At 38.3% G+C, this 27603-nt stretch overlaps 2 protein-coding genes and 1 long non-coding RNA gene across 3 annotated transcripts in view; 1 reads left to right on the top strand and 2 right to left on the bottom strand.

The window, feature by feature from the left end:
• The window catches only part of LOC145551508 (uncharacterized), a 20308-nt gene extending 10365 nt beyond the window's left edge, over positions 1-9943 (bottom strand). The window contains exons 1-2 of the long non-coding RNA XR_014087374.1: positions 9854-9943; positions 8843-8994 (exon numbers count right to left, since the gene is read on the bottom strand). This is a non-coding gene — a long non-coding RNA (uncharacterized LOC145551508). The remainder of the gene's footprint in view (positions 1-8842; positions 8995-9853) is intronic.
• Positions 6206-14520, top strand: glmnb (glomulin, FKBP associated protein b). Its single transcript, XM_008407763.2, has 18 exons — positions 6206-6623; positions 7936-8058; positions 8849-8959; positions 9897-10005; positions 10290-10539; positions 10783-10873; positions 10957-11123; positions 11209-11262; positions 11360-11390; positions 11473-11562; positions 12027-12068; positions 12166-12239; positions 12389-12473; positions 12924-13030; positions 13718-13781; positions 13863-13998; positions 14073-14167; positions 14243-14520. Exons 1-18 carry the CDS (start codon positions 6582-6584, stop codon positions 14336-14338), a joined length of 1767 nt encoding a protein of 588 aa, XP_008405985.2. The 5' UTR covers positions 6206-6581; the 3' UTR covers positions 14339-14520.
• c4h1orf146 (chromosome 4 C1orf146 homolog) lies at positions 14351-27603 on the bottom strand. Its single transcript, XM_008407764.2, has 5 exons — positions 27413-27603; positions 27144-27237; positions 25732-25903; positions 14723-14801; positions 14351-14637 (listed from the first exon to the last, which is right to left on the bottom strand). Exons 1-5 carry the CDS (start codon positions 27476-27478, stop codon positions 14530-14532), a joined length of 519 nt encoding a protein of 172 aa, XP_008405986.1. The 5' UTR covers positions 27479-27603; the 3' UTR covers positions 14351-14529.

Here is a 27603-nt window from a genome sequence, read left to right as displayed (position 1 = left end):
CCGGCAAGAAACGGGGATGACTAAATCATTTTGACAGCCAGTTCACATGTAACATCTCCGATTCAGCCACCTTGGGGAGTTGCTGGGCAGTTTCCCCTACCCACTTCTCCTCCCACCCCCCGCATGCTGTTGGGGTGGGAGCCGAGACCCCGTGTGTTACAGTGCAGTGAGCCGGGACATTGTCTGCTTATTGATCAGATTATGACAGGGCGACAGTCTCTACAGCCAAGAGATACAGCCGGGGAGCAGCAGTTATCTGTGTCTAGCGAGGTGTCTGCTCTCTGCCTATTGATTGGGAACAAGTTGACGTTGGGAAGTCAATTCCCGATTTACAAAAGGTTCAGCAGGCAAACAGCGGAGTCCGCTTATAGGGAGCACGGACCTACGGCGCTGCAGCATCCAGCCTTTGTGTCACCTTGGGAGCTTTCAGCTCAAAGTACACCGGCGGATAAAGCGGCTTTGCAGCGTGTTGAAAGAGCTGGGCTACATCACCTCGGCAGGCTTTTGCCAGAGTACAAACAGATGTTCACTAAACACACTCAGGCCGCTCCGGTACGGCCCCTCCTTGTGACTGGTTGCCACGGGGGCAAAGCTTTTACAAAAAGGGGCCGGGGTCAAAACTCTCCCTGGTGAGATCTCCACCTCCATTAGCTCTTAGTTCAATGGGGTACCTGTCCCTGCAGCTTCCACCTCGGCCCCTTTGGCGGGAGAAAGAGAAAAACTTACAGACAAAAAAAAAATCATAATTCCAATCCTGACCTTCAGGGATTGAAACTTGTACTGTATGTTGACCAATAAGGTAATAACAGTTTTAGCTTTTTAGAACTTTAGAGTTGAATGTGTTTGAACGTCTTTCCAAAGCCTGCATGTAATATGTTACAGTGTTGTCAGTCACACTGAGCAAAATGAGTTCTGTTTGCTAAATTCCAAAATAATAAGACAGAAAGTTATTACTTCATTCAGATTCAGAAGTTTATAGTAGCAGCTCCGTAAAATGGTTTCTGTCTTCTGATGAGACCTGTTTGTCAGATTGAAACCCCAAAATGTTTGACATAAGTCATACAGATCAAAGCCAATGCTGACGATATGCATGGAAACTTCTGGGAAGAAAAAAAATATTCTCATTATTCTTGGATTTCAAATAATGTCAGACAGAGAGACAGAGCAGCTTTATGTTTTTTTAAAATACAGTGCACCTGGTTTCAGCTGAACATTTCACATGATAGACCAACACAAAATAGCATATAATTGTTAAGTGAAATGAAAATAATATGAGGTTTCCCATATTAAAAATCTTTAAAATAAAATCTAGTGAAGCCAACCGCCTTAGGAAGCCAGCTAGATGGAAAATACTAGAGTCCTGCAATTTAATCTCAGTTTAACTGTTCTGTGAATCCTCAGAGGTTTGTTAGAGAACCTTAGGGAACAGAATCATAATGTGTTGGTCAAGTAAGGATAGAATTAATCAAAGAACAGCAAAAAATCCCAATGAGACTCTTGAGGGGCAGCAGAGATCCACAGCTCAGTTTGGAGAATTTGTGAGAAGCAAACTATAAATTGGTTTCTCAAACTGGCTAAAATACAGAAACAAAGCAAAGCAGCAGAGACTGAGGTAACAACTCTAAAGAAGGATCAGGCAATTCAGTTCAATTCTAAGCATTAAGTAGAAATCACAAAGACAAATCTGGGTTGTTTGAAAAGAAATAGTCTGAAAATCAAACTCGTGTTTCTCAGCCTTCCTCCAGCAGGAGCCGTGGGGAGCGGCCCTGACCACGGCAGTTCCTGCTGACCAGGTTCTGGGCTGACAGTCAGCAGAGGTCTCCAGAGGAAACCAGCTGGATAAAGAGTTCACTTAAAACCTCTTGCTTTCTAAGAGGTCACCAAGGAAAAGCGGCGTGGAGAGGGGAAAATGGAGCGGCGCTCTCACAGGACCGCTGCCTGTTTGTACACCAGACTGACCCATAAATACTGCAACAGTTTGCTACCAGCTGCAACGATCCGCTCAGTCTTCCTCATCAGCGTATAACAATAAAATTGTTATACGCTTTATTGTTTATGATGCTTTATTACTGTATGGAAAATAGTCCATACAGTATGGACTATTTTCCATACTGTATGGAAAATATAGTATGACAAGACATCTTGTCCACAAGACATGATATCTTGTGGACATCTTCTCTGATGTCCACAAGAGAAGAACATCAGAATAACTACGAACATGTTCAGGTCTGGAAGTTCAAGGAAGCTCACCCTGAGAGCAGATCACAAAATGCTTCAGGTCTCCAAAACCCTAAAATGCCAAAATGCCATCTACAGCAGGCTGTTACTGTCGTTAAGAAAGTGACTGCACAAGTTGAACTTTCATGGGAGGGAGGGGTGCAATCAGGAAACCTCTGCTTTCTAAAAAAAAAAAAAAAAAAAAAAAAAAAAGAGCAGGAAGCCCAGACAGAACTTAGACACAGACCAGGACTTCTAGAATAATGTTTCTAGAAAAATCAGAAACTAAATGATTTTGACAGCAGAACAGAGAACATGTTTGGCATTTACCAAATACAGAATTACATGGAAATAACCCCAAATCAACTATGAAGCACGGAGGTGGATGTGTCATGGATTGGGAATGAAGGACCCAGTCAGGTCAGCATCATAGAATCCAGCATGAATCCACAGGAAATCCTCAAACATCTTAAACTTTCTTCAGACCGTTGTCCGTTAGATGGCTGCAGCACAGTATGAAATGATGTCACAGTGGTTAATTTTTTTCATCTTTTTTTTTTCAAGATGAAAAAATAAAATAAAATAGGTTGACCTATTTTATTTTAGTTTTTTTTACCAATGCCTTTTCAGTAACTTATTTCAAAAATTCATCCATCTAAAAAATTTTTTTCCCAAAATGAGAATTACGTTGCAGAAATCTCCCCCCCAAAAAACTTTAATTATCTGGATTCCAAAGTGATATATTTTTCTTTTAGTTTAACTCTCTTATCGTTAGTAAAGTTAATTTAGTCCCTCAGATTTATTTTATATCAGCTTAGTATTAGTCAAATATAATAATAATAATAATAATAATAATAATAATAATAATAATAATAATAATAATAATAGTTGGAATTATAATTCTTGTTGTTGAACATTGTTTGTATTACAATAACTAACAGTGGTCTTGGTAATACAAGCATTCTAATATCCATCCATTTTCTTTACATCCTTGTCCCTCAGTGGGGTCGGGAGGGTTGATGGTGCTATCTCCAGCTCACGTTCCGGGCGAGAGGTGGGGTCACCCTGGACAGGTCGCCAGTCTGTCGCAGGGCAGCACAGAGACACACAGGACAAACAACCATGCACACACACACTCACACCTAGGGGTAATTTAGAGAGACCAATTAACCTGACAGTCATGTTTTTGGACTGTGGGAGGAAACCGGAGTACCCAGAGAAAACCCACGCATGCACAGGGAGAACATGCAAACTCCATGCAGAAAGACCGGAAAGACCGGGGCTGGGAATCGAACCAAGAACCTTCTTGCTGCAAGGCAACAGCTCTACCAACTGCACCGCTGTGCAATACATTGTATTATAGTTTTATTATATAAAAAGATATAAATATGAAAAAACATGTAAAAAATATGAGCATAAGAATATTTAAAATAAGCAATAAATAAATAATGAATTACATAGATAAAAATAGGCCCTTCCAAGATGAATTACTGAATATTTAAAATAAAAAATATTGTCAATAATCAGTCATTTTCCTCCTGATAAACAGTGCCCTCCTGAGTTAGAAATGGATCAATGCTAGTCTCCCTGTAGATACTTAGCCAAAAATAACTATTGTAATAATACAATTACAAATGTAATATTTGTAGCAATGACAAAAGACCCATTTTGTATCTTTTCCTGCAACCATAAAACGCTTTTTGTGGCGTCCTCCTCTAATTAAATTAAACTGCATTTGAAAACAATGGCCCATCATTAAGTAATCATTGGGATTTACTGCAGTTAAAGTAAATGCTCATGTCAGATGCTGTTTATTTGAGTATTTCCTGCTCCCAGGAGCGGTGTCAAAACAAAATCTCATCAGCCTGCAATTAGGAACAACAAAATGCTGGACAAACATGCAGTGAGAGACAGTGCGTGTTGTATTTACTCTGTGGCTTTTGTCCAAAGCTTTCATCAAACGGCAATACAGAGAGCAAACCTGAACGGCAGATGTCGGCTAAATCCGACCGTTCAAACACGCTGCTCCACCTATTCATCCCAAATCAGGACTGGAGCTGCTGCTGCTGCCACGACGGAGCAGGAAGTCAGTGATTATTCTTCTGCTGCAGAGAATCCGGAAAGTATTCACAGATTCACGTTTTCCAATTTGTGTTATGTTCCAGTCTGATTTCGAATTGTGTGAAATTAATCTCTTTCCTCTAAATTCTACACATAAATTCCCCTTTATGACAATTGAGTTTTTTTCCCCCAAATGTATTAAAGATAGAAATCTGCAAAAATTACATTTACATTAGTATTCACAGTCTTTGCTTAAAGGGGCAGGGTTCTGTGAAATTTTTTTTTTTAAGGTTTACTTCATGTTATAATGTTATTCCCTCATCAACAACATAACCAGAGTGTTGCCTTGATTCTTTAATTCATTATTTAGAAATCCTTTAATCTTCATATAGCAATTACACTTCAACCTGATATTAGAGCAACTTGTTGTCTGTCCACATTCTTTCTTGCCACTGAGCTCATTCAATCATTCAGCTGTGTAAAACCAAGCTTTTGTGCTTCTGCCTTACAGAGCAGCCCTCCCCCGCAGCTCCCCCTCTCAGCTCCATCAGGCTAGTCAGCAGCAATTAGCAAACATCTGGTGGAACAGCGCATCTGCTGAGGTCATTATAGGAGCTACTTCTCAGTGCAAAGCTGGTAAAACGTTAAAGGGTTCATAGAGGAGCCATGTCGTGATGACTTCCTGAAGTCTGAGTTTCAGAAAGAGCAGGAGTTTCTTAAAGAGACAGAGGCATTAAAATATAAAGTCAAATTTTTTTTAAGTCATATTATATATATGGCATTTTTAGAACAGCTAAAGGAAACATAGTTGCTTGATTGTGCTATAAATCAACACTAAAGCATATAATACCGCCAATTTAATACTTTGATGATCCACTTTTGGCAGCAATTACACTTCAACCTGATATTAGAGCAACTTGTTGTCTGTCCACATTCTTGCCACTGAGCTCATTGAGACTTTCAAAGCAGCAGAAATGTTCCTGGGTCCTTCCCCAGCTTCATGCCTCAAGACAATATGAACTGCAGAAACTCTTTTTTGTAATTACAATTACAACTGGAAGTCTTTTAAGATACTGTATGTCTCAAAAACAGGTTTGCTCATCCAGTGATTGAAATTCACACCCACTTTACTTGTAAAACATCTCAATCTCAGTCAGACTGGACTGAGGCCATTTACGAACATCAGATTTCAAGTCTTGCCCCCTCCACCACTCCGATTCTTGATTCACAATTTGATTAGACATCTACATAAATATATGTTTTGATCTATAAACCATTCCATTGTAGCTGTGGCCATGTGTTTCAAGTCATTGTCCTACTGGATGGTGAACCTTTGCCCAAATCTCAAGTCTTCTGAAACAAACCTCTGAGGCTTTCACAGAACTGCTGGATTCATACTGTCATTAAGTTACTCATACTTAATCTCCACTTACTAATTAAGTTACTTTTGGAGGCAGGTGGATTTTATTTACTGGAATCAGAGTTCAAAAGGTTGAGCACAAATGAACTTAAAACTTTGAACAGCAACGTGCTATTCTCCCTCCACTTCAGAATTAAACGACCTTCTAAGAAGCGTCTGTTTTTTTCCTGTGGTTTTTATTATTTTTCCTTTTCTTTCATATTTTGTCACAGCTACAAAACCACATGCAAAAGGTCAAGTATAGGTAGCCTCAATTCTGGGCTGATAGTTGTCATCAGCTTGGCATGATCTCATTTAACATCGACAGGTTTTACAAATAAAAAACAGAAGTAGAAACATTGTTCATAGAAAGGAACAAAAATACTGACAGATATACTTTTCAAGGCTGTATATTTTGCTCATCATCTTAAAATAACATGTAAATGTCAACTAACATCTATTTCAGTCACAGAATATGAAGGTAAGCATGAAGCGCCACATCACCACCTACACAACAGGAAACTACCTAAGCACTTTTGCAAGTTCACCTTAGAGCAGAATTTGTCAATTTACAACATGGTCACTTTGAACATTTATTTTAACGTTTAGAAATATTAGAGAGGCAGTTCCTACGTTATTAATTTTCCACGACCGAGTGCTACTCAACTCGATGGTTCAAGTCAGCGCCACGTCTTTCTGTGTCCCGCTTTAATCCTATTAGCTGTGAAGCACAAAGGGAGATAAGAGGTTTATGTTTCAGTTCCTCACACACTGAATCTTTTTCTCTCCCTTGAGACACCAGGAGAGCTATTTATTTGATCATTTAGATACCACCACTACATGCACTACATCTGCTGTGGACGTATTGATAACAGGATTGGCTCTGAGGGCGAAGGAAACATTGATGATGAATGAAGATAAAGTGCATGAGATCATCCAGAGATGGGTAAGTCCACCACAACACAACTGAGCTGAGGTAATCATGTTTTTATTGGCAATGCATCGACTTATGATACCATTGTGAGAAGAGATTTTAAAATAGTACCTGCTTTACTAAATTAGATACCAAAAGTAACAAAAACTTTGTTTCTATGATTTCTTGGCTCAATCTTATAAGAATTATGAAGGTAAAGTCTGTTTTTGTTGTTGTTGTTTTTTTTGCCACTTCTTCCAGATCATGGAAGAAATGTTAAGAGTGGACAAAGTACAAAATGTGGTTTTCACATTTGTTTTGAGTGGCTGATTTTAATTCAGTCACACGTGACAGAAAGGCTGAGTAATGTAATGAACATCCTGTTTAAGGGCAGCCCATCATCTCAACAGGATTTCAGTCCAACCTGTCCTGGGGAGCACTATGAACCACAGTGTCTCAAAAGAATTTGTACTGCCTTTGTTACTGAGACATCATAGGCATGGTCCATTATCCATCAGGAATATTACCTCCTTTTGACATTAGGGTGCTAATGGCCTCATTATTTGACTCCAGTATGTTGAAGCAGAGACACGTCTAAAAGTTGCTCAGCAACAAGGCCCACGAGGACTGGAGTTTCCCACCCTTGTCCTGGACCCTTATGATGATGATGTTAATGTTGCACTGTTCGACCAAGACCTGCGGGGACTTAAAGATCAACGCAGACCTGGAAAAACCAAAAATTACCTAAAATTGAACATCACCAGGTCAAAACACTTTGAATACCACCCCCAGAAAAATGGCACAATCAAGATTGATGGACTGGGGCTACTAAAGATCATGAAATTCCAATGCCTTGGCTTGCTGGTCACCTTAAAAGTGGACGTGGTGTTTAATACCTATGCAACAAGGCTCAAATGGTAATAAGTCACACAATTTGATATGTGATAAGAATACCTCAGGCATCAATCAGGAACATCACCTCCTTTTGACATTAGGGTCAAGAGGAGGTGCATTGGCTTATGATAACTGATGCACCTTGGCTATCATAAGCCAATCATAAGTCTCTCCGGAGACAGAGGAGCCATGCTGCAGACCTCGTATAAATGGGAACAACTCAAGATGAGCAGCACAATGAATGAAAGCATTTTCACTTCTGAAAAAGAGAGAGCTTAAGGTGGGTTATTTATAGTTTAGACATAAATCCAACTGAGATGATGGTATGACCATAAACAGGCTGATTATGATGACAGACCTAGTCATCGCAAAAATCCTAAAAGTACAAATCGGAATAAATCTGTGTGGAAAATACTTTCTCATAGCACATACATGATATCTATTTATTCAGCGCGAGACTCCAGAAGATTTGAAGCCGGAGGACTACCAGCAGTTCAGGGATGTCGGAGCTGCCTGTCTCAGTGGGGATGATGGCCAACAACTGCTGAAATTTATCCAGGATGAGAAAAACCAGGTGACATCACTAATACTTTAGGAGGCAGACCGAGGGTCTCCATACTGTATTCACACCCTAAAGATATGAAGTGATGACAGATTGACTGTGTTAATCTGTCAAACAGCACTAAAAGCACATCCAGCTATGTTAAACATTAAGATGCAGCAGTTACTTGGTGGTTGTTGACCTTTTGACCCAAAGGTGTGGAGGGAAACAAGCAGATATTCAGTTAGATTTCTCGCTCCACTGCTAACACCCATCAGCATGGTGCTCCTCTAAGTGCCCTTGGTTGTCCCATCTCGCCACACTTCATGCAGTTGTGTGTAGCCTACTGTGAGAAACATTTCTTACCATTGTCTCATTTGTAGGCTAACTGTATTCAAGAGCTGAAATGATTGAATATGTAATGAGAAGCATTCGCTTGAGACGTAGGGGGAGGTTATTGCTCACAAACAGCAGCAACGTTTATATTTCTTAAAACATTTCTCCTAAGTCAGTCCTTGTTGATTTTTTTAATTTGCAGCTGTAAGGTGTAGCACTTTTAAGCATGACAGTTATTGAGTAATTTATGATAGAAACATAAAGGAATCCAAAATATGTTTGCACCTACAGTGACTCTAGAAATGATTGACTTTGGGGGCCTCAAAATAGATTTCTGATAAGATTATTTTTCTTGAACCTCCCTTCAAGTAGAGATCAGTCCACATAAAATTTTACTGTTAGGGCCAACCTCTACTTATAAAATGTACTTTGTTATGAAGGGACACCATTGTAGTAAATAAAGGTGTGTTTTCTCACCCACCCACAGGGGATTGTGAAGTCCATGGGCTGTGGTCTGTTGGCACCTCTTGTAGATGAACTAGTTAGGAATAAGAAGAGTCATGACCACTGCCAGACTGCCATCACACAACTGACCAAGGTGGGTACCAGCAATGCATCTTCAGTCCACATCTCCTAAAAAACAGAGAAGGTTGTGGAAAAAAAGGGAAAGTATTAGTTGTTCTTATATTAGAAGGTCACAATTCCATAAGGTCCTGTAAATAATGTCTCCAAATTCAAGTGATTAAATACTTTGATGTCAAAAAAAAACCTCAAATGAATCTTAGAGTAAATGCATATTTACATTAAGTTTTTATAATAAACATAACTCTATCTAAGCTCCAAGCCTTTTACCCTGTATGTTTCATTATGGTGAGTTTCAGTCAGCAATTAAAATCCCTGATTTTTTTTAACCTAAAGCTCACAAAGAAGCAGATAGTGGATAGAATAAGAAGAGGATAGAAGAAGAGGATTTTGATTTCACTTCCCTAAGAAAACAAAAATAAACCAGATTCTACAGCAGAATTCAGCATGTGTGCTGTCCTTTCATCCTCAACCTTGTAGTTTTGTCACAGTGTAAAGAAACGCTAATCATTTACTTAGAAAAACATAATATGGAACACATTGACAATCAATTTCACAGAGGAAAAAAAAAGAAAGATGCTAGAGGAAAAGATGGCTGTTCAAATTTTAAAATGTGGTCAAATGATGTTTAAGACCTTCAGGTTAATGAAGGACCTTTAAGGAATTCTAAGAACCCATCAGAAGCCAAATTTATTCATCTGACGCCAACTTATGGCACTACAGACCGGCTTTTGATAAAAAAACATCCTTTGTGGCGTTTTTCTCTTTACTTTGGCTTCTACAGTAAACCTTGGTGTCTGTTTTACCTGAAACTGTCTCAGTGGAATTTACCAAAAAACACACTGACAACAACTTCCTTTCAACTCCTGTCAGTTAATGAAAAAGCCCAACAAAAAAAGAAATGACATACCGAGGTTGAATTCAAGACACTTCACACATGCTCTGCTTTGTAGACGTGCAGCTCCAGAACCCTCCTGGAGAGCTTCCTTGAATTAATTGAAGACCTGGATCCAGGCGCCATTTCTGAAACCATTCTCGTCCTTCTTCCTCACCTTCAAATAGGTATGTAAAGCTACTTTGTTAAAACTTTTACATGTCACATTCACCATCAATACAGCAGTGAAAAACACACTTATAAGTCTCTATAGTATAAAAGGTTCTGTTAAAGTAAAAATCACTAGTTGCAAGGCAGTTTTTGGAAGCATGTAAGGTTAATCTAAGGCTTAAACATAGACACAAAGTTTCACAAAACATGGTATATGGCTCCCCCTACAGTTGATAAGCGGAGATCAATGTTGGAGAAAATTCAGTTAAGTTAAATACATAAAAGTTTTTTATTTTTTAAGTTCTGCTGCAGCTGGATGAGAACGGAGCAGCCAGTGTGGGTTTGGTTCTGTCAGCCCTTCACAAGCAGCTGTCCCGGCTGCCTGTACCTTACACCCAGCAGCAGGAGGAGGCTGATGAGCACGGTTTGTGTCGCAGCTGCGTTGCCCTGGCGACGTTCACCAGGCCTTTTATAGACGGGGTGAAGAAGAAGGATGAAAACTGTAACCCAACACCAGAAGATGAAAAGCTGAAGGCTGAGATTCTTAAGTTGTACGTTTCTGTTCCAGTGCTTTTCTTGTGAACACCTAAGTAAAAAAAAAACTGCATACTTTACTGGAAGAGCCTTGTGTAAACATGCTATGTCTATTTCTGGATCTTGTCAGAGATGATTTTTAAGTTTTTTTTAAAAGTGCAATTTGGCAGAAAACAACCACTTTTTTATTTTATCACAGACCTTGTTTTTCTAGTTGAAGGTACCAGAACAGATGACCTGATTGGTGTTTCTGTTTCCAGCTGCATGCTGAGTTTAAAAGAACCTTTGCTTGAAGCTGAACTGAACCAAGACAGAAAATCAACTTTGTGGCTCTTTGCAGTAGAGATAATGGTACTAAATCAAAGAATCGTTTCAAATATTTATCAAGGGATATCTCCTTTCTTTGTGCCCAGATTTCTTTTTGTGCATTGCAGGTCATCCTGCCTGCAATCAAAGAGTCTCTTCCAGGCCTTCTGTTCTTCAGTTCTCTGAGGAAATCCACCTCGATGGATACTGACCTGTCCAAGGAGTCGGCTGCATGCTTGGCCTATCTGCTTTTTGTCCAGCTCATAGCCATGGACACATTTCCAGCCGTGTTCAGGTGAGTAGTCAGTTAGCCCTGTGATGTGTTTGTTCACCTTTATAATAAATGTGTTATACAACTTGCACTCTTCCATCCGTTTTAGCCCTGTATTTATTCTTCAGTGCAACATGGAGCACATCAATCAACTCCTCAGTAGGTATGCTAGCAGTAAATTAAAGGTTAACATTTTTTTTGCCTTTAAAACAAAAGAAAGATGTTTGCCTAAAGGTCTGTGTGTTTTGTATTTTTGACAGGAAAAAGGAATCGCATTTGCTCAAGGGACTGGTATGAAAAGAAATCACAGAAAATCTCCTGGAGAAGAAGGCATCATGTTGAATTTTTTTAATTTTTAATCATTTTGCCATAGGCACTATTTGCTAAAAGCTTGGAGAAAGTGGAAGATAACAGCCTTCCAGTAGGTCTACTAGATCTGGAAAGCTTCTATAGTGCACCACAGGTAAGATACACCACATAGCTGTTATGTTTGTGTTGAGTGAAGGACCTAAGTCAGTGGTGTCCAGAGTCGGTTCTCAAGGGCCGGCACCCGGCATGTTTTAGTTCTCTTTCTGGTTTAACAGATGTGGATCAAATGATGGCTCATTAGAAGCCCTAAGAAGAACATTGACATGCTGAGAAGGTTGTTACTACCACCAGGAAGAGAACTAACACATGCAGGATGCTGGCCCTCAAGGACCGACTTTTTGGGCACCACTAACCTTAATAAGAGTTACGACAGCCTCTTGGAGTGAAGAAACGGACGGATGACGGCGTGACGTGTTTTAATGACTTGACCAGATGAACAAACGTATTCATGTGTGATTTCGGTTTAATTTCTTATTTAATGGAGAACAGATTTACTTACATGACTATTTCTAAAAACCGAGGTTCAATAATCTAAATTTGCTGCTCTGAAATTCACAGAACCTGCGACAAGTTCTCACCAACTGTCCAATTCAACATTTGGTAAGTACATAGTCACTTGTGATAACAGAACAAATGTCAGATCAATGTGAAGAGCAATATTTTGGTGATTTTCTTTAATAATTTCATGTTTCTCCAGAGAGAATCGGGACTGAAGGTGTTTCAACTTTTCATTAACAAATTGGATGCTGAAGCAAAGCATAAATTCTTCAGGTGAGAATTTAAGTGAAAATGTCTTTTTGCATTTGTAGATTAATAGCTGTACATATTATACTTGATGAATACCTCAGACTGCTATATTTTCCCATTGTCTTATGTTTATTCTACACAAACACAATTTCTTATCGATCCCTCTTTTGCAGGTGCATGTTAAAAACAAGCCACCATGCAGGTGTTGAAGGTTACATAGTGAACAACATCAGGAGTCAAATTCAATCGTCTATAAAGGTGAGAATAAGGTAGCTTCTTGTCACTTACTAAAGTTATATCTCAGAACATACAATATATTCACAAGACGAGCTGTGTAGAGAATTAACAGATTACTAACCTAAAACTGACCTGAAGTAACCCCAGATCATAACTGTGACCTCACATGATGGCTCAGTTCATTCTGCGTTCTTCTGATTCTGAAAGCATTAACCAACCCAGCTTCATTTGGTGATCATTTAGTGAATGTTAACCTAAAATTAGCTGAGGTGACAAAAAAAAAAGATATTTCTGGGGTTCATATAGAACAATACAGTTCAAGTAAGAGAAAATGTATTATTCAAATTCTTTTTGTATTTTCAACACAGACATACATAAAGACCTAATCTGATCAACATCTTCATGGCTGATGTTAGCTTTGATCTGATAACTCTGTATGAATGAGATGAATCTGTCATAACTCTCCTGCAGGGTGAAGCCAATAAGTGGTTCTTGGGTATGGAGCTTCTGCCACTGCTTGAGCTGGTGCTCAGTTTACCACGAGCTGCAGAAACGGATTTACTCACCAACATGGACAAGTGAGTCGTATTTCCAAACACAATCCAGTGACTTAACTCACTGAAACCTTTTGGCCAAAATATTCCAGCAATTAAGGCTAAGCTGTCAATGCACTGTTATTCATTTTAGCCTTTGCAATATGTCTGAAAGTAGAGTCGGAATCAGTATCAAATCAATACTTTAATTTCAGATTCCGTCTTGAAGTTTTATTTCGTTTTTGTACTGTAGTTTCTCAAACCTACCTCTCAAACTATGATTTCTTTTGTCATTTATTTAAGAAAATATGCACACAAATTTATTCTGTTTTTCTATTGTTTTTACTTGTCATTTTAGTTTTTTCATAAAGTATTTTGTACACACCAATAAACAAAATAATCCAAAGGAGGAAAAAACCCCAAAACAATCAAAAGCACCTAAACGTCAGAAACTTGAGGATATATCAAACCAAAATTGTAAAAAGTATCAGTATTGCTATCAGTGACTCTGCTGATAGCAATACTGATACTTTTTACTATTTTGGGTAAGGAAATAATATATATAATATTGGTAAATATTGGCTATTGAGCATCATAGTTATATTAATATCCAATATTTATATTGGCCCAAATTAAATCAGTGCATCCCTCCTGACAGCAAAAAGAAAGCCTATAAATTCAACTAAACGATCATCAAAGGTTATGTTACTTCAGATGTTCTGTCTGTTTCAGAATAATGGAGAGTCTGAATCTTCTGCGCTGTCTGCTTATGAAAGACAAAGAAATGAAGAGCGACGTAAGTCAGTTTAATTCACCAAATTCCTTCTGCTGGTCTGCCTGGCCAGTCTAAAAAGCTGCTGACTTTTGTCACCTTTAGGCTGATATATGGGAAGAACTATGTAGGATCAAAGATGAATACCTAAAAGTGCTGCGAGTGTGTATCAGCATGTCGAGAGCATATTACTCTGCCGAGATGAAAGCGCTGAAGGAGGAACAAAAGCTAAGAGTGAAAGGTACAAATGAGCTGCTGATGTGTGAAACAGTTTAACTTCATATTTTATTTCTATTCATGCTGTTTGTCTTGCAGAAGCCAAAGATCATGCTCGGTCTACCAGACTGTTAAAAACCATAACAGTAAAGAATGACAAAGTCACCCATATGTCTCCAGAAGTCCAGTTTCAGGTAGAGATTTTTCTCTTTCTAGTTGACTATTTTGGAGAAGGCTCAGCAAACATTGATGGTTCTCTTGTCTCTTAGGTGCTGCAGAGTGCTTTGGTGACATTTGACTTAATGGAAAGCCTTGTAGTCCGAATAGATGAGATCACAGAGGAAACGCAGGGGAAAACACACTGAGACAGCACTGGGAACTTTTGATGTATTTTATTTCTGTTTGTTTGATGGATAACATAAAGAATGCAGTACTGTAAAGTGATCATTTCATCTTTGCTGAAATTATTTTCAAAAGTACAGTTTGTGTCATCAGCAGGGACTGTGTGTTATTTTGTGTCATGCTAAATAAAGCAAACTGGATCACCTGCTGGGCTTTATAAAATGTCTCTGAGCATTTCCCACACAGGACTGGTCTCAATGATGTGAGCGCGGGCCAGAGACATGCGCTCTCGGATTTTATCAGCATGCGGCTTACTGGTGGCCTGCAGACAATCAGGTTTGTCTTTATTTTAAATGCTGTGAGTGAACAGCAACAGAAATCACTTGTTTTCCCGAATAGCAAGTTACCTTGGCGATTGTCAGCATTCCTTTGGCTATTTGTGCACCATTTCGTACAGGAAGGATCTTCAGATTGCTGCCGATAAATCTGAAAATGTAAAGAAAAGGTTATCTTAAAGTTTCTGGAATTATAAGAAGGGGAAAGTTGATGAGTAGAGGTACAAATTTGTCAGGTTCAAACACTAGACATTTCTTACACACTGCAAAAAACAGAGACAAAGAGTCAGTAAATTTTTCACTCGCGAGGAGAGTGCTCAGAGAATGCTTCAGTTACAATCTCCGACCAACACTCTGAAGTTTCTCTGCTCGCCTCGCTCTTTATTAGATCAGGATGCCCTAATTACATGGAGCTAATGGGGGGGGGAAATTACTCTGTTTGACACAGAACTCTTATCCATATAAGATAACTGAACAGCACATTCTCCTTGAGGTCGTTGGAGTGTGTTCCTGTACTGCCGCTTATCTTCTGCAACACAGGAAGTGAACAAACAACAGACAGAACAAACTTCTAAAAGTGGCATAACACTATAATCTTCATATAAGAAGATAAATAATAATTCTAACATTTCCCTCCTGTTTATGCCATTTTTAGCCAGATCTAGTCTTACTCAATAACTTCTTTCGATTTTCTATTGGTAATTCATTAAGCGGTTCAAAACAGGTACACTCAGAGGATTAAATGTCACATTTCACACATTACATCATTAAATTGTGTTACAAGTTCGACATAGGAACATTTGGGTCAGGATACAAGTCTGGAAAGTTGAGAGACATTTCATCTTCTTCATCACTGGACTCAGCATCTGTTACATTTTTATTGTCATCAGGAGGAAGGAGAGAATACAACAACATCCACACAAGGTCAGTATTGCTGCAAACACAGCTATGGGAATTAAGACAGAGACTATTAGTCGTTGATATTGGCCGTATATATTACCCAAACCGTCCACATTTCTGTATCAGCTCCAGAGTGGTCTTTCATTTTTGCTGTTTAGGGCCCTCAACCCATCGAGGCCTTTGTGAGGCTGCCATCTGCAGCGGGGTTTGTTGGGACAAGGGCGGAGCACTGCTCCCCAAAAAGGGCGCAGACCCACCCCTCTCAGCCAACAAACATGTCACAGCATGCGGTTTTGGAAAGCCATCAGGGAGGTAGCTGACAGTTGCTCGTGGACGGCTGAGAAACCTTGCTCTGTTTTGTTACCTAACCTCTGGACATTGTAATGGATGTAGTTTTATTCTATCAACATTTTTATTTATAGTAACCACCACCAGATGTCACTACGGGATAATGGTTTGAAATACCGAGTAACGTTTACTATAGTCGAACAATTTCCTGAATTCTCATTCATTTAGGAGCGTTGCTGGGACCACTCTCAAAAGTGGTCGTGGACCCATACATATCACACAGTCCCTTGTGGAACTTTTGCAGCTTGTTCTATCATTAGAAGCCAGTTATTGCTTCGGCTGGTAACTCCTGTGGTTATTCTAATTAGCTCATCTACATCAACATCATCATCTGCATTGAATATAGTCATTACAGAACTTGCGAGTTTAGTTGAGTGTGGGCCCGCCACCACTACGCCTGGGGAGGAGTTATTTGACTCTGTGATGTTCTGGCACAGGGAAAATCATTTTATAGGGGTCTTTTCCACTTTTCTCAATCCACAAAGAGAAATAGAAACAAGGAACATCACTTTTGAAAGGAATCGGATTGTTTGTGGTGTTTATGATTATTTTTAGCTCTTTATTGATTTTTTCCCAGATGCATAACTTTAGCCCAGTACTGTGCTTTGGTATTTATCTTTGGATTTGGCCTCCAGCTATCCCCTGTGTAGGCGAAAACATGTTCCCATTGTACACTGCGAACAGCGTCCCGTGACGCCATGTACCAATCATAACCTGCCAGGCATTTTCCTGGGTAGCCCCCAATATTGATCTATTCAGGTCTAGGGAAAACACAGTTGCCAATCTGGATGCATTAACACACAGGTAGATTTCATCTACAACCTCTTCACCTGACCCTTTACAGGGATTTTCCATGTCCCTAACTTTGGACACCACGTGCAACTCTTCCAGGTGGCATCCATACTTCTCGGTGTTATGTGTTCTTCTCTTACTTTTGTTTCATACCGAAATAACAGGAGAACTGCAATGTTTATAACTGCAGCTCCTACACCAAGGATCACCCTTTTTTTTTTTATTTTATTCTTTATTAGTGGTCATCATGTTTATGTTTTGATTCCCTTCCTAAAAACCCTCGGCAGAGTTGTGGACTATCTTCACCGGTTTGAGACAACTGTATACTAGAAATACAGTTCCCTTTGTACCACGGGCTTCCTCTGGGGGTCTAACTGAAGGTAGGCAAAACTTTGTTCCTAAGAGAGTTATTTTAGTCATCATTTTGTATTATCAGTTTACAATGTGCTAAGTGGATCCATGTGTTTCTTTCTGCTATCTTAACTGCAGTTCCTGTGGTCAACAAGACCTGATAGGGACCTTCCCACTTTGGTGATTTTCTCATATAGTTTTTTTCATATAGTCTGCTAAGTTAGGTTCATCCTCTGCTTCCCATTCATTCTTGAATAATGGAAGTCTGTACGGTCTCCCAAATAGTGTTTCATAAGGTGTTAGCCCTGATGTACTAGTGATGTTTATATACATTTTAACTAGGTCCAAACACCGTGTCCAGGGCCTTCCTGTTTCTTCCATACACTTCTTTAATCTATTTTTTATAGTACCATTCATTTTTTCTACCAGTCCTGCACTTTGTGGGTGGTAGCTGCAGTGGTTTTTTTTTAAGTTTATGTGGAAGGCAGTTCCTATGTTTTTTACCACTTGGTTCACAAAGTGTGTACCATTATCACTATAGATTTTTTCTGGTATTCCATATCTGGGTATTATGTCTTTACATAGGGCTTTTGCCACTGTTAGGGCATCTGGTGTTTTAGTTGGGAACAGTTCTATCCATTTTGAAAATGAATCTATGATCACTAGACAGTACTTTTTCCCTTCACTTTGATTTAGTTCTATAAAGTCCATGTGTATACTCTGGAAAGGATAGTTAGGTGTTGGAAACCTCCCTCGCTTTGGACGTAGATTACCTTGAGCATTGTGCTTAGCACATATGAGGCAAGCTCTACAAAAATTTTTTTTTTGAATATAGATTAAAATTAAAACCATAGGTTGTATAATGCTGTTTTACTAATCCTACCATCCCTCCTGTTGAGACATGTGTTTTCCCATGGCTCAATATTGCTGCCATTTATATAGATTTTTTGGTAGTATTTGTTTTCCTTCTGGTCTGATGTATAAGTTATTTTTTTTTGTTGCTCCTTTTTTTTTCCAAGTTTTTTTTTTTTTTTTTTTTCTAGTGTGCTTGCCTGTTTTTGCATGTCTTTCAATATTTCATTATCGATTTGTTCTTCCACAGTACTTCTTTTTCTCCCATTGCTGCTTGCTTAGCTGTTTTATCTGCAAATGCATTTCCCAGTGAAACAGAATGTCTTAGGTCAGGTAGATTATAAATTTCAATCTTCCCTAAAGTCTTGAAAATACTACTTCTGGCAGCTGAAGGAGGAACAGCTTATCTGCTCTCTCCCGTCCTTCACATTATCGACATCATAACTGGATTACTTCAGACCAGGAGATTTTCTCACTTTTATTTTTACCTCACTTTTCTTCACCTCCAAGTTGAACTAGGGCAAAATGCCCCGTTCGACCCCAAGGACATTAGCAGTATTCTACAACGACTTCAGTTTTTTTAGAAACAAAGATTCAACGGCTGGAGGTGAACCTTGAGATCAACGCTACCTGTGGATATGAAACAACTCTTCCTCAAATCAGCGGAGAGTTCGTACACCCCGCACCAAACAGCTCACCCTGGATCGCTCAGGGAGCCAAGCCAAAACAAAAGTCTCACACTGCAGATCCCATGAGATGACTAACGGGGAACCCTCTCCTGTATGATCAGCGTGGCCAGCTCTGAGCAGAAACCACCTTCAACCTCAACACCTGCTCCGCCAAAGAATAACAAACAAGCAGCTGAAATCAAAACGTCTACACCGAGCTCACTCCCAAGGACAAAGCGACCAGCCCGAGCCTCAAAACATTCCGACTCCGTGGGAATCCCACTGAAAACAGATTCTCTGCACCTCAGCACGAGCCCCCGAGTGAAAATCCACCCTCAAACACCAGCAACGAGGCTAAACCAACGTATCCACCGCACAAAGCTCCGCAAAGTGCTCTCTATAACCACTGATCAGCCAAACATGGAGACTTTAGTTGTGCATGTTGGAGCCAATGATCTGGAAAAGCAAAATCCGAGATTCTGAAAAAGGACTTTAATATTCTTCTGGACACTATGGGAAAATTAAAATGAAGTTATTTCTCAGTGGGCTAATTCCATCGCCTCAACGGGGAGGCGAAAAACATTCCAGGCTGCTTATGATAAACAAATGGCTGTTTAAAAACCTGCTCTGCCAGCTCAGTGACCTTCATCGATAACCTTGGATCTACTGGCAGAGCTTTCACTTCTTTGGAAGAGGAGGACGCAATCTTAACAAACACGGAATAAGGCTGCTCACTGCAACATTTTCATTTATCAACAAGAATAACAATGTGACCATCGCTTCAGAAGAACAGGCTCACGGATGTCTGATTAGGATGGAGCCCTCCGCATATCAAGAACAAACTATTCCAATACAAACTGATAAAACATCGGCTGTGAACAGAATGACTGGTTCCCCTCCGCCTTATTTTTCTGCTCCTCCGTTTCCTGTTCTTTTTTCTTTAGCCTTTCTTTCTCCCTCTTCTCTTCTCTCAGCTATTTGGAGCCAGACTTTTGTCTGTTCATAACCCTCTTTTGCCATTTGTTTTTCTTTTCCATTACATTTTGTTCTAATTTTTTGCTGTAGTTCTTTTATGCCTGTGGTACTTAACCTGCCATTAATATCGTACTGCTTCACCCAATAACAAGGCGGGTTTACTACATCCTCATTTATTTTTTCAACTCTTTCCAATCCTTACTAGACAGGTCTTCTAAGACCTTCTGTTTATGTTTGCTTCCCCTTACCCATTTGAACTAAATTTAGTCCAGTGTGGTCTCAACACCTGCTGTGTTCTAAACACTGGAAAATTTCAACAGGATGGTGATAAATAGATTGTGGTAAAACTCACTTCAACTCAGAGAGCGGAGTTTTCTTGTCTACAAACATCCACAAAATTCACCATTTGTTCCCCGTTGTTTTGGTATAAACTGTTTATCTAGTGATATTCAGTTTTCATTCACTCACACACACTTTCACACTTTTAAGTAGGACGCTCCTGTCCTTCGCGGAATTTAACTACTAGTAGAGGACTCCCGCCGTCCTTTAGCAGGGGACGGCCGCCGTCCCATACAGCATTTAACTAACTCAGAGAATTTAACTAACTTTTTCGACGTTTTAATGATGTAATGTTTATTATTATTATTATTATTTTTTATTTCTCTCTTTCTCACTGATTTTTCTGTTTTTATTTTAATTATGTAAAGCACTTTGAGATGCCTTGCTGCCGAAATGTGCCATACAAATAAAATTTGATTGATTTATTGATTGATAGAGTTAGGGGAGTCTGCCCTCCCGCGGACTTTAACTGCTTTTATTTTACCTGATAGTGCCTAGGCTTCTCAGGGTTTTAATTTCTTACCAGAGGACGCCGCCGTCCCACACAGAATTTAACTTATAGTTAGAGGAGTCTGGCCTCCCGCGGACTTTAACTGGTTTTATTCCAATTTTTACCGTCCCATACATACTGGTTTTAAACTGAAACTACTCACTGTGTCTCCAGTCTCTGAGGAAACCGTCAACCGTCGGACTCCAGCTCGTGAGAAAAAGGACCAGTCCCGGAAAGGGTCTTAAATGCTGTGCACAGACTTCTGGTTTTTTTACTCACTCGCTGGAATCGTCTGGTGTATCGGACTCCGGCTCGAAGGACCAATTAAATGTCAGGTTCAAACACAAGACATTTCTTACACACTGCAAAAAACAGAGACAAAGAGTCAGTAAATAGTTTTTACTCGCGAGGAGAGTGCCTCAGAGAAAGCTTCAGTTACAATCTCCGACCAACACTCTGAAGTTTCTCTGCTCGCTCGCTCTTTTATTAGATCAGGAATGCCTAATTACATGAGCTAATGGGGGGGGGAAATATACTCTGTTGACACGCAACTCTTATCCATATAAGATAACTGAACAGCACATTCTCCTTGAGTCGTTGGAGTGTGTTCCTGTACTGCCGCTTATCTTCTGCAACACAGGAAGTGAACAAACAACAGACAGAACAAACTTCTAAAAGTGGCATAACACTATAATCTTCATATAAGAAAGATTAAATAATAATTCTAACAAAATTGTAATCTTTACCATCACACTAACAGGACCATTAGAGTCACCAGTGGGGCAATTACAACACACGATTCACTTCCATCTATTCAGGTCGTCCTTGCCCACAGTTGAGTATTAACTAGCTACATTTACTCACATTTACTTGAGTAACGTTAAAAAAAAAAAATACTTTTACGATGCTGTACTTTTTACTTTTACTTGAGTAATTTTATTATGAAGTATCTCTACTCTTACTTGAGTAAGATTTCTGGATTCTTAACCCACTGAATGATAAACAAACATGTTTTAACCAAAAATTTATCAGACACAGAAACACACCTGCAGTGTTTCTGTGCAGGTGTGCACAGAAACATATATATAAAATATATATATAAAAAATATATATTTTTTATATTTTACTCATTAATGTTTCATACGTTTTTTTATTGAAAGAAACTGATTTGATTCTTTTACTGATTTTTTTTTAACATTTTTTGTTAGTTATATGAACTATTGTCATTTTCATCCTTTAAATACCATCATTTCCACCTAGCTTTATATTTTGGTCAGTCTGATCATGTAATTTCTAAATATTGATAATTTCATCAGTTATTCAAAATTTTTTCCTAATACTATTTTACTATTATTTGAGTAATTTATTGGATGGCTACTTTTTACTTTTACTTGAGTAAATATATGTTGAAGAAGTGCTACTTAACTTGAGTACAATTTTTGTGTACTCTGCCCACCTCTGTCATTGCCTGATTATCCCAGGGATGAGAATTGAAGCATCTTTAGAAACAAGAAAAGAAGTCAAGTGGACTTCTATGTTAAGGTATGATATTATCTATCATGAGAATCTGCTGTACATCTACATCATCAAAGAAAGTTAATTTCTCTCAAAATCTAAAAAAAAAAAAACTCTTTGATTTTCAGAATGTTAAATCTTTTAAAGTGGCTAATAAACTAAAGTTTTATGATGAGCATATGACACACTTCCTGCTCACACAAACCAGTAATTTATATTATAAAATAAGACAAAGTGACATTTAGAGCCTTATTGTCAAATTACTTTGTTCAGTTTCTATTAAAGTAACTGTGAGATTACATTTACTTTAATGGAAACTGAATTTGATGGAAGGACATTCAAGAAGCTTAAAATACTGTCAGAGAGTTTAGCTGATGTAAAAGCGACAAACAGGCGGAGATGTATAGTCATGTAATGAGATATTAGAAGAGTCCTGTTTTCATTAATAAGTAACAGATTAACCAGGTCACAGAGGATAAAAGTCCCCGTCTCATTGTCTGATGTTCGACTTACAATTTTCTTATTTTTTTTTTCTCAGATTGACACAAACTCAGTGGGCAGACGTTCAATCTGTTCTGCCACAGTGTCTTCAAGATAAAAATGTATTTTCAAATTCAGGAATGTAGTGATACAAGTCATGTGCTGTGAATTCAGGCAAAGTCAGTAATTTGATCAACACATCATGGGGGAGGATTTATGGCTCGGTTTCTAAGCTAGCTATTCCTAACATTTTCTAAATACCGCCGTCTATGAGCCTCAACCAGGTGTTACGTTCACAGACCAATTAGTTCGACTCTAACAAGTAGAAACTACGAAGAAACTACGAATAAACTGAAGAAAACAACTTTGGAAAACAATTGTAATCTTTACCATCACACTAACAGGACCATTAGAGTCACCAGTGGGGCAATTACAACACACGATTCACTTCCATCTATTCAGGTCGTCCTTGCCCACAGTTGAGTATTAACTAGCTACATTTACTCACATTTACTTGAGTAACGTTAAAAAAAAAAAAATACTTTTACGATGCTGTACTTTTTACTTTTACTTGAGTAATTTTATTATGAAGTATCTCTACTCTTACTTGAGTAAGATTTCTGGATTCTTAACCCACTGAATGATAAACAAACATGTTTTAACCAAAAATTTATCAGACACAGAAACACACCTGCAGTGTTTCTGTGCAGGTGTGCACAGAAACATATATATAAAATATATATATAAAAAATATATATTTTTTATATTTTACTCATTAATGTTTCATACGTTTTTTTATTGAAAGAAACTGATTTGATTCTTTTACTGATTTTTTTTTAACATTTTTTGTTAGTTATATGAACTATTGTCATTTTCATCCTTTAAATACCATCATTTCCACCTAGCTTTATATTTTGGTCAGTCTGATCATGTAATTTCTAAATATTGATAATTTCATCAGTTATTCAAAATTTTTTCCTAATACTATTTACCTAATACTATTTTACTATTATTTGAGTAATTTATTGGATGGCTACTTTTTACTTTTACTTGAGTAAATATATGTTGAAGAAGTGCTACTTAACTTGAGTACAATTTTTGTGTACTCTGCCCACCTCTGTCATTGCCTGATTATCCCAGGGATGAGAATTGAAGCATCTTTAGAAACAAGAAAAGAAGTCAAGTGGACTTCTATGTTAAGGTATGATATTATCTATCATGAGAATCTGCTGTACATCTACATCATCAAAGAAAGTTAATTTCTCTCAAAATCTAAAAAAAAAAAAACTCTTTGATTTTCAGAATGTTAAATCTTTTAAAGTGGCTAATAAACTAAAGTTTTATGATGAGCATATGACACACTTCCTGCTCACACAAACCAGTAATTTATATTATAAAATAAGACAAAGTGACATTTAGAGCCTTATTGTCAAATTACTTTGTTCAGTTTCTATTAAAGTAACTGTGAGATTACATTTACTTTAATGGAAACTGAATTTGATGGAAGGACATTCAAGAAGCTTAAAATACTGTCAGAGAGTTTAGCTGATGTAAAAGCGACAAACAGGCGGAGATGTATAGTCATGTAATGAGATATTAGAAGAGTCCTGTTTTCATTAATAAGTAACAGATTAACCAGGTCACAGAGGATAAAAGTCCCCGTCTCATTGTCTGATGTTCGACTTACAATTTTCTTATTTTTTTTTTCTCAGATTGACACAAACTCAGTGGGCAGACGTTCAATCTGTTCTGCCACAGTGTCTTCAAGATAAAAATGTATTTTCAAATTCAGGGAATGTAGTGATACAAGTCATGTGCTGTGAATTCAGGCAAAGTCAGTAATTTGATCAACACATCATGGGGGAGGATTTATGGCTCGGTTTCTAAGCTAGCTATTCCTAACATTTTCTAAATACCGCCGTCTATGAGCCTCAACCAGGTGTTACGTTCACAGACCAATTAGTTCGACTCTAACAAGTAGAAACTACGAAGAAACTACGAATAAACTGAAGAAAACAACTTTGGAAAACAATTTCAGTGGCTCTGTTCAGGACTCCTGTTCCTCACTTCTGACGTCCATCATGGCACCTTGTGATTAAATGAGGTTGCAAAGGGCCAATAGTATGCTGACAACATGCTAGCTAATGTTAAAATAGCAAGATAAATGTGAGTAACCATGGCAACCAGTGGGTGCTTAATGGCAGGTCTGGCTGCAATCAAGTTATTAATACTATATTATTATTATTATTATTATTATTATTATATCAATATTAATAATAATCAGTTTCCCTTTATTACATTTCCATTTGGGATTAATAAAGTATTTTTGATTTTGAATATTATTATTTCATAATAATAATATTATTGTTATTTTATAATAATAATAATAATAATAATAATAATAATGAGGAGAAGAAGAAGAAATAATTGCTATCGTTATTATTAATATTATTATAAACAAGTTTCAGTATTCTTCCATCATTCATCCATTATCTAACACACACAAAATCTTTTTGGACTGTGGGAAGAAGCCACAGTCCAAAAAGACTGTGGCTTTTTGGACTGTGGTCACAGAGGATAAACGTTCCCGCACACATGCACAGTTCTCCCTGTGCATGTGTGTTCTCCACACAGGCACAGGGAATCGAACCCAGGACTTGCTTGCTGCAAGGCAACAGTGCTACCAATGGTGTCACTGTGCAACCCTGATGTTTTATTTTTTATATTTTACTCATGAAATGTATTTTCTATTCACCGTAGGAAAATTTAAAGAGACCAATTAACCTAACAGTCATAATTTCAGACTGTTGCAGGAAGCCGGAGCACCTGGAGAGAACCTGCAAGCAGAACATTTTAATGTTGTCGTTGCTCAGCTTTAAAATTCAAACAGCTGCTAAACTAGTCAGATATACTTTGGGGAAGATATCTCTTCCAATGAGCAAACTTTCCTGTTCAGGTCAGTTGTTACATTGGGACAGTGGAAAAATTGTTCCCAAGGACTTTAGTATCACCCAGAGCACCGTTTTGTGATGTTTAGTTTGTCAAATTAATCGCTTTGACTTGGGAGAAAACTCTTGATAAACTTTCCCGTCCGGGTCCGTTTTTTCTTTGTGAGATGTGGAAAAAAAAGACGGAGATAAAACCAACATAAGTAAAATAACTTAGATATTTCACCAGGCCTATGAGGGAAAAATTGAGTTATTTCAACACTATACCAGGGGCGGATGGTAGGCAGGAAAACATCCACCATGTATATTAAAGAAAAATGGGAAAAGGAACATAAGTGAGAAAGAATGGTTTAAAATCTGTAGAACACAGCGCACAGCCACCTGACCGTGTCTGAAGAGATGGAAAGCAGTCGCACTACATACCTGTGCTGAATCACAGTCAAAACCTGCAGTTCTTTATCCCCATTAAAGGGAGAATAGAGAAGTACGAAGCAGTTCCTGTGGACCTGCACAAATTTTTCAATGCGTTCAGTTAATCCTGATTCGTCCAGAGGCTCTGGGAGGTCCTGAGGATCAACCAGCAAGAACGCGGTACCTAGGAATTAAAGCAATATGTGTTAGTACAGGTGGTTATTCATTTAAAGCTTATGTTTTAAAAGACCCAGCAGATCTCTATTTACATTAAGCACACTTTGACTCCAACATGTAGATAAGCCTGAACATTTTTGTATCCATAGCAGATTTAGATTTAAAATAATTTTCATTTAAGCAAAAAATTTGCTACTGATAAGCGAGAATGACATCTCTGAAACCATTGTTACGGCCCTGGGCCTTGTGGGCCTGGGTTGCGGGTCTTGTTGTCTTTGTGCTCCTCCCCTTTACAGGTGCTGCTGATCAGGTTGATTGGGAGAGCAGAGTATTGGAACCTAGCTATCTCTGTCTTCTGGGTCGCCTTCAGCCTCCACTCTGCCACTTGACGCTTGTGGTGTTTTGTTGCCAGGCCTCATCTCCCCTCCTTTTTGCACATTTGAGTTTGTCTTTGTTTTTGCACTTCAACACTTCCATATGCACTCATACAACACATCCAAGCATTTGCATTACACCACTGATGCTGATATCCACAATCCATTGTTGTTTTTGGTAATAAATATTCACTTTTCTACACTTTAACCCCTGCATGGTCTCCCGTTTTGTTATGACCTTGAGCCAGTCGTAACACCATAGTGAAACGATGTATAAGGACAGCCTTTTATGGAGAAAAAAACATTTTATTTAAAATAATTGATCAATTAATACCTAATACTTGAAATAATTTTGGGCATACATGTACATTGCATATACTGTAGTCTAAGTAACTTCTTCCAACAACTTTATCCCTGATCTATGGTGTTTTACAGTCTTCATGATGCCATTTATTCACTAATATTCTCAAGAACCCAATTGGGTCCTTTAGGGAACAGTTGTATTTAACCTGGAATTTAAATATCACACAGCTGGATGGAATCTGCTAATTGGGTCATTAGGTCAACTAATTGGCTGGACTGGGTTTTATTCATGAGTATTGGAGTAAAGGGGGTAAAATAGTACCAAAATCAGCTTTCCTTTTGGTTGCAAAAAATCTAAAATGTGAAAAATATGCATCAATTTGCTTTATGTTCAACAACGAAATGAAATAAGTATTTCGCAGTAAGATAATTGTACAATAAAGTGTAGGAAAGGACTGTATCTGTGACTTGAATGTTTTATTTAAAGTCATTATTCGTATCAAAACGAAACAGAATGGTGGACTTAGGGTTCATAATTTAGACGAGATGGAAAACCGATTATTAGCTTACCTGAAAGAGGGAAAATGAAGGCCCCGGCTTCGACGCTGTCAGAAAACCTTATTCTGTGCTGCTGTGCGCTGAGCGTCCTGCAGGTGTCATGGTTCTATCGAAACATTTTTCAAAAATTAATAATCGAGACTACTTAACTTACTGAACACTTTGCCCACGAGCGCTGACATTTCACTCGGGTGCTAGCTTAGGTTAGCTACAGAGCTTGTTATTTCAAAAATTTACACATATTTTGTCAAAAAGAAAAAATGTTAAATAATTCTCATTACCTGGAGGGATGAGCTAATTATAATTGTCGTTTTCCATTGAGCGATAGTTTCACTGGGCGTAGCCATTTCTGATAAAGGTGGACTTAATGACGCAGTTTAGAAAATTACGGCGACGAAACTGCCCTGTATGGCAGGTCGATTAAACATTTAATCCAAAACCACACCTATCTCTACTATAGAGGCCATGAATA

Source organism: Poecilia reticulata, chromosome 4 (assembly GCF_904066995.2).
Source record: "Poecilia reticulata chromosome 4, P_reticulata-male-v2, whole genome shotgun sequence".
NCBI lineage: Eukaryota > Metazoa > Chordata > Actinopteri > Cyprinodontiformes > Poeciliidae > Poecilia > Poecilia reticulata.
Note: the sequence above shows the minus strand (reverse complement) of the source record. Positions and strands in the feature narration are given on the sequence as shown.

Coding starts and splice junctions, on each gene's coding strand:
- glmnb (XM_008407763.2), top strand. CDS start 6,582: ATGATGAATGAAGATAAAGTGCATGAGATCATCCAGAGATGG. Junction 8,059..8,848: donor TCCAGGATGAGAAAAACCAG/GTGACATCACTA, acceptor ACCCACCCACAG/GGGATTGTGAAGTCCATGGG. Junction 11,263..11,359: donor ATCAATCAACTCCTCAGTAG/GTATGCTAGCAG, acceptor TATTTTTGACAG/GAAAAAGGAATCGCATTTGC.
- c4h1orf146 (XM_008407764.2), bottom strand. CDS start 27,478: ATGGCTACGCCCAGTGAAACTATCGCTCAATGGAAAACGACAATTATA. Junction 27,238..27,412: donor TAATTAGCTCATCCCTCCAG/GTAATGAGAATT, acceptor ATGTTTCGATAG/AACCATGACACCTGCAGGAC. Junction 14,802..25,731: donor TTGACTGTGATTCAGCACAG/GTATGTAGTGCG, acceptor TTACATTTTCAG/ATTTATCGGCAGCAATCTGA.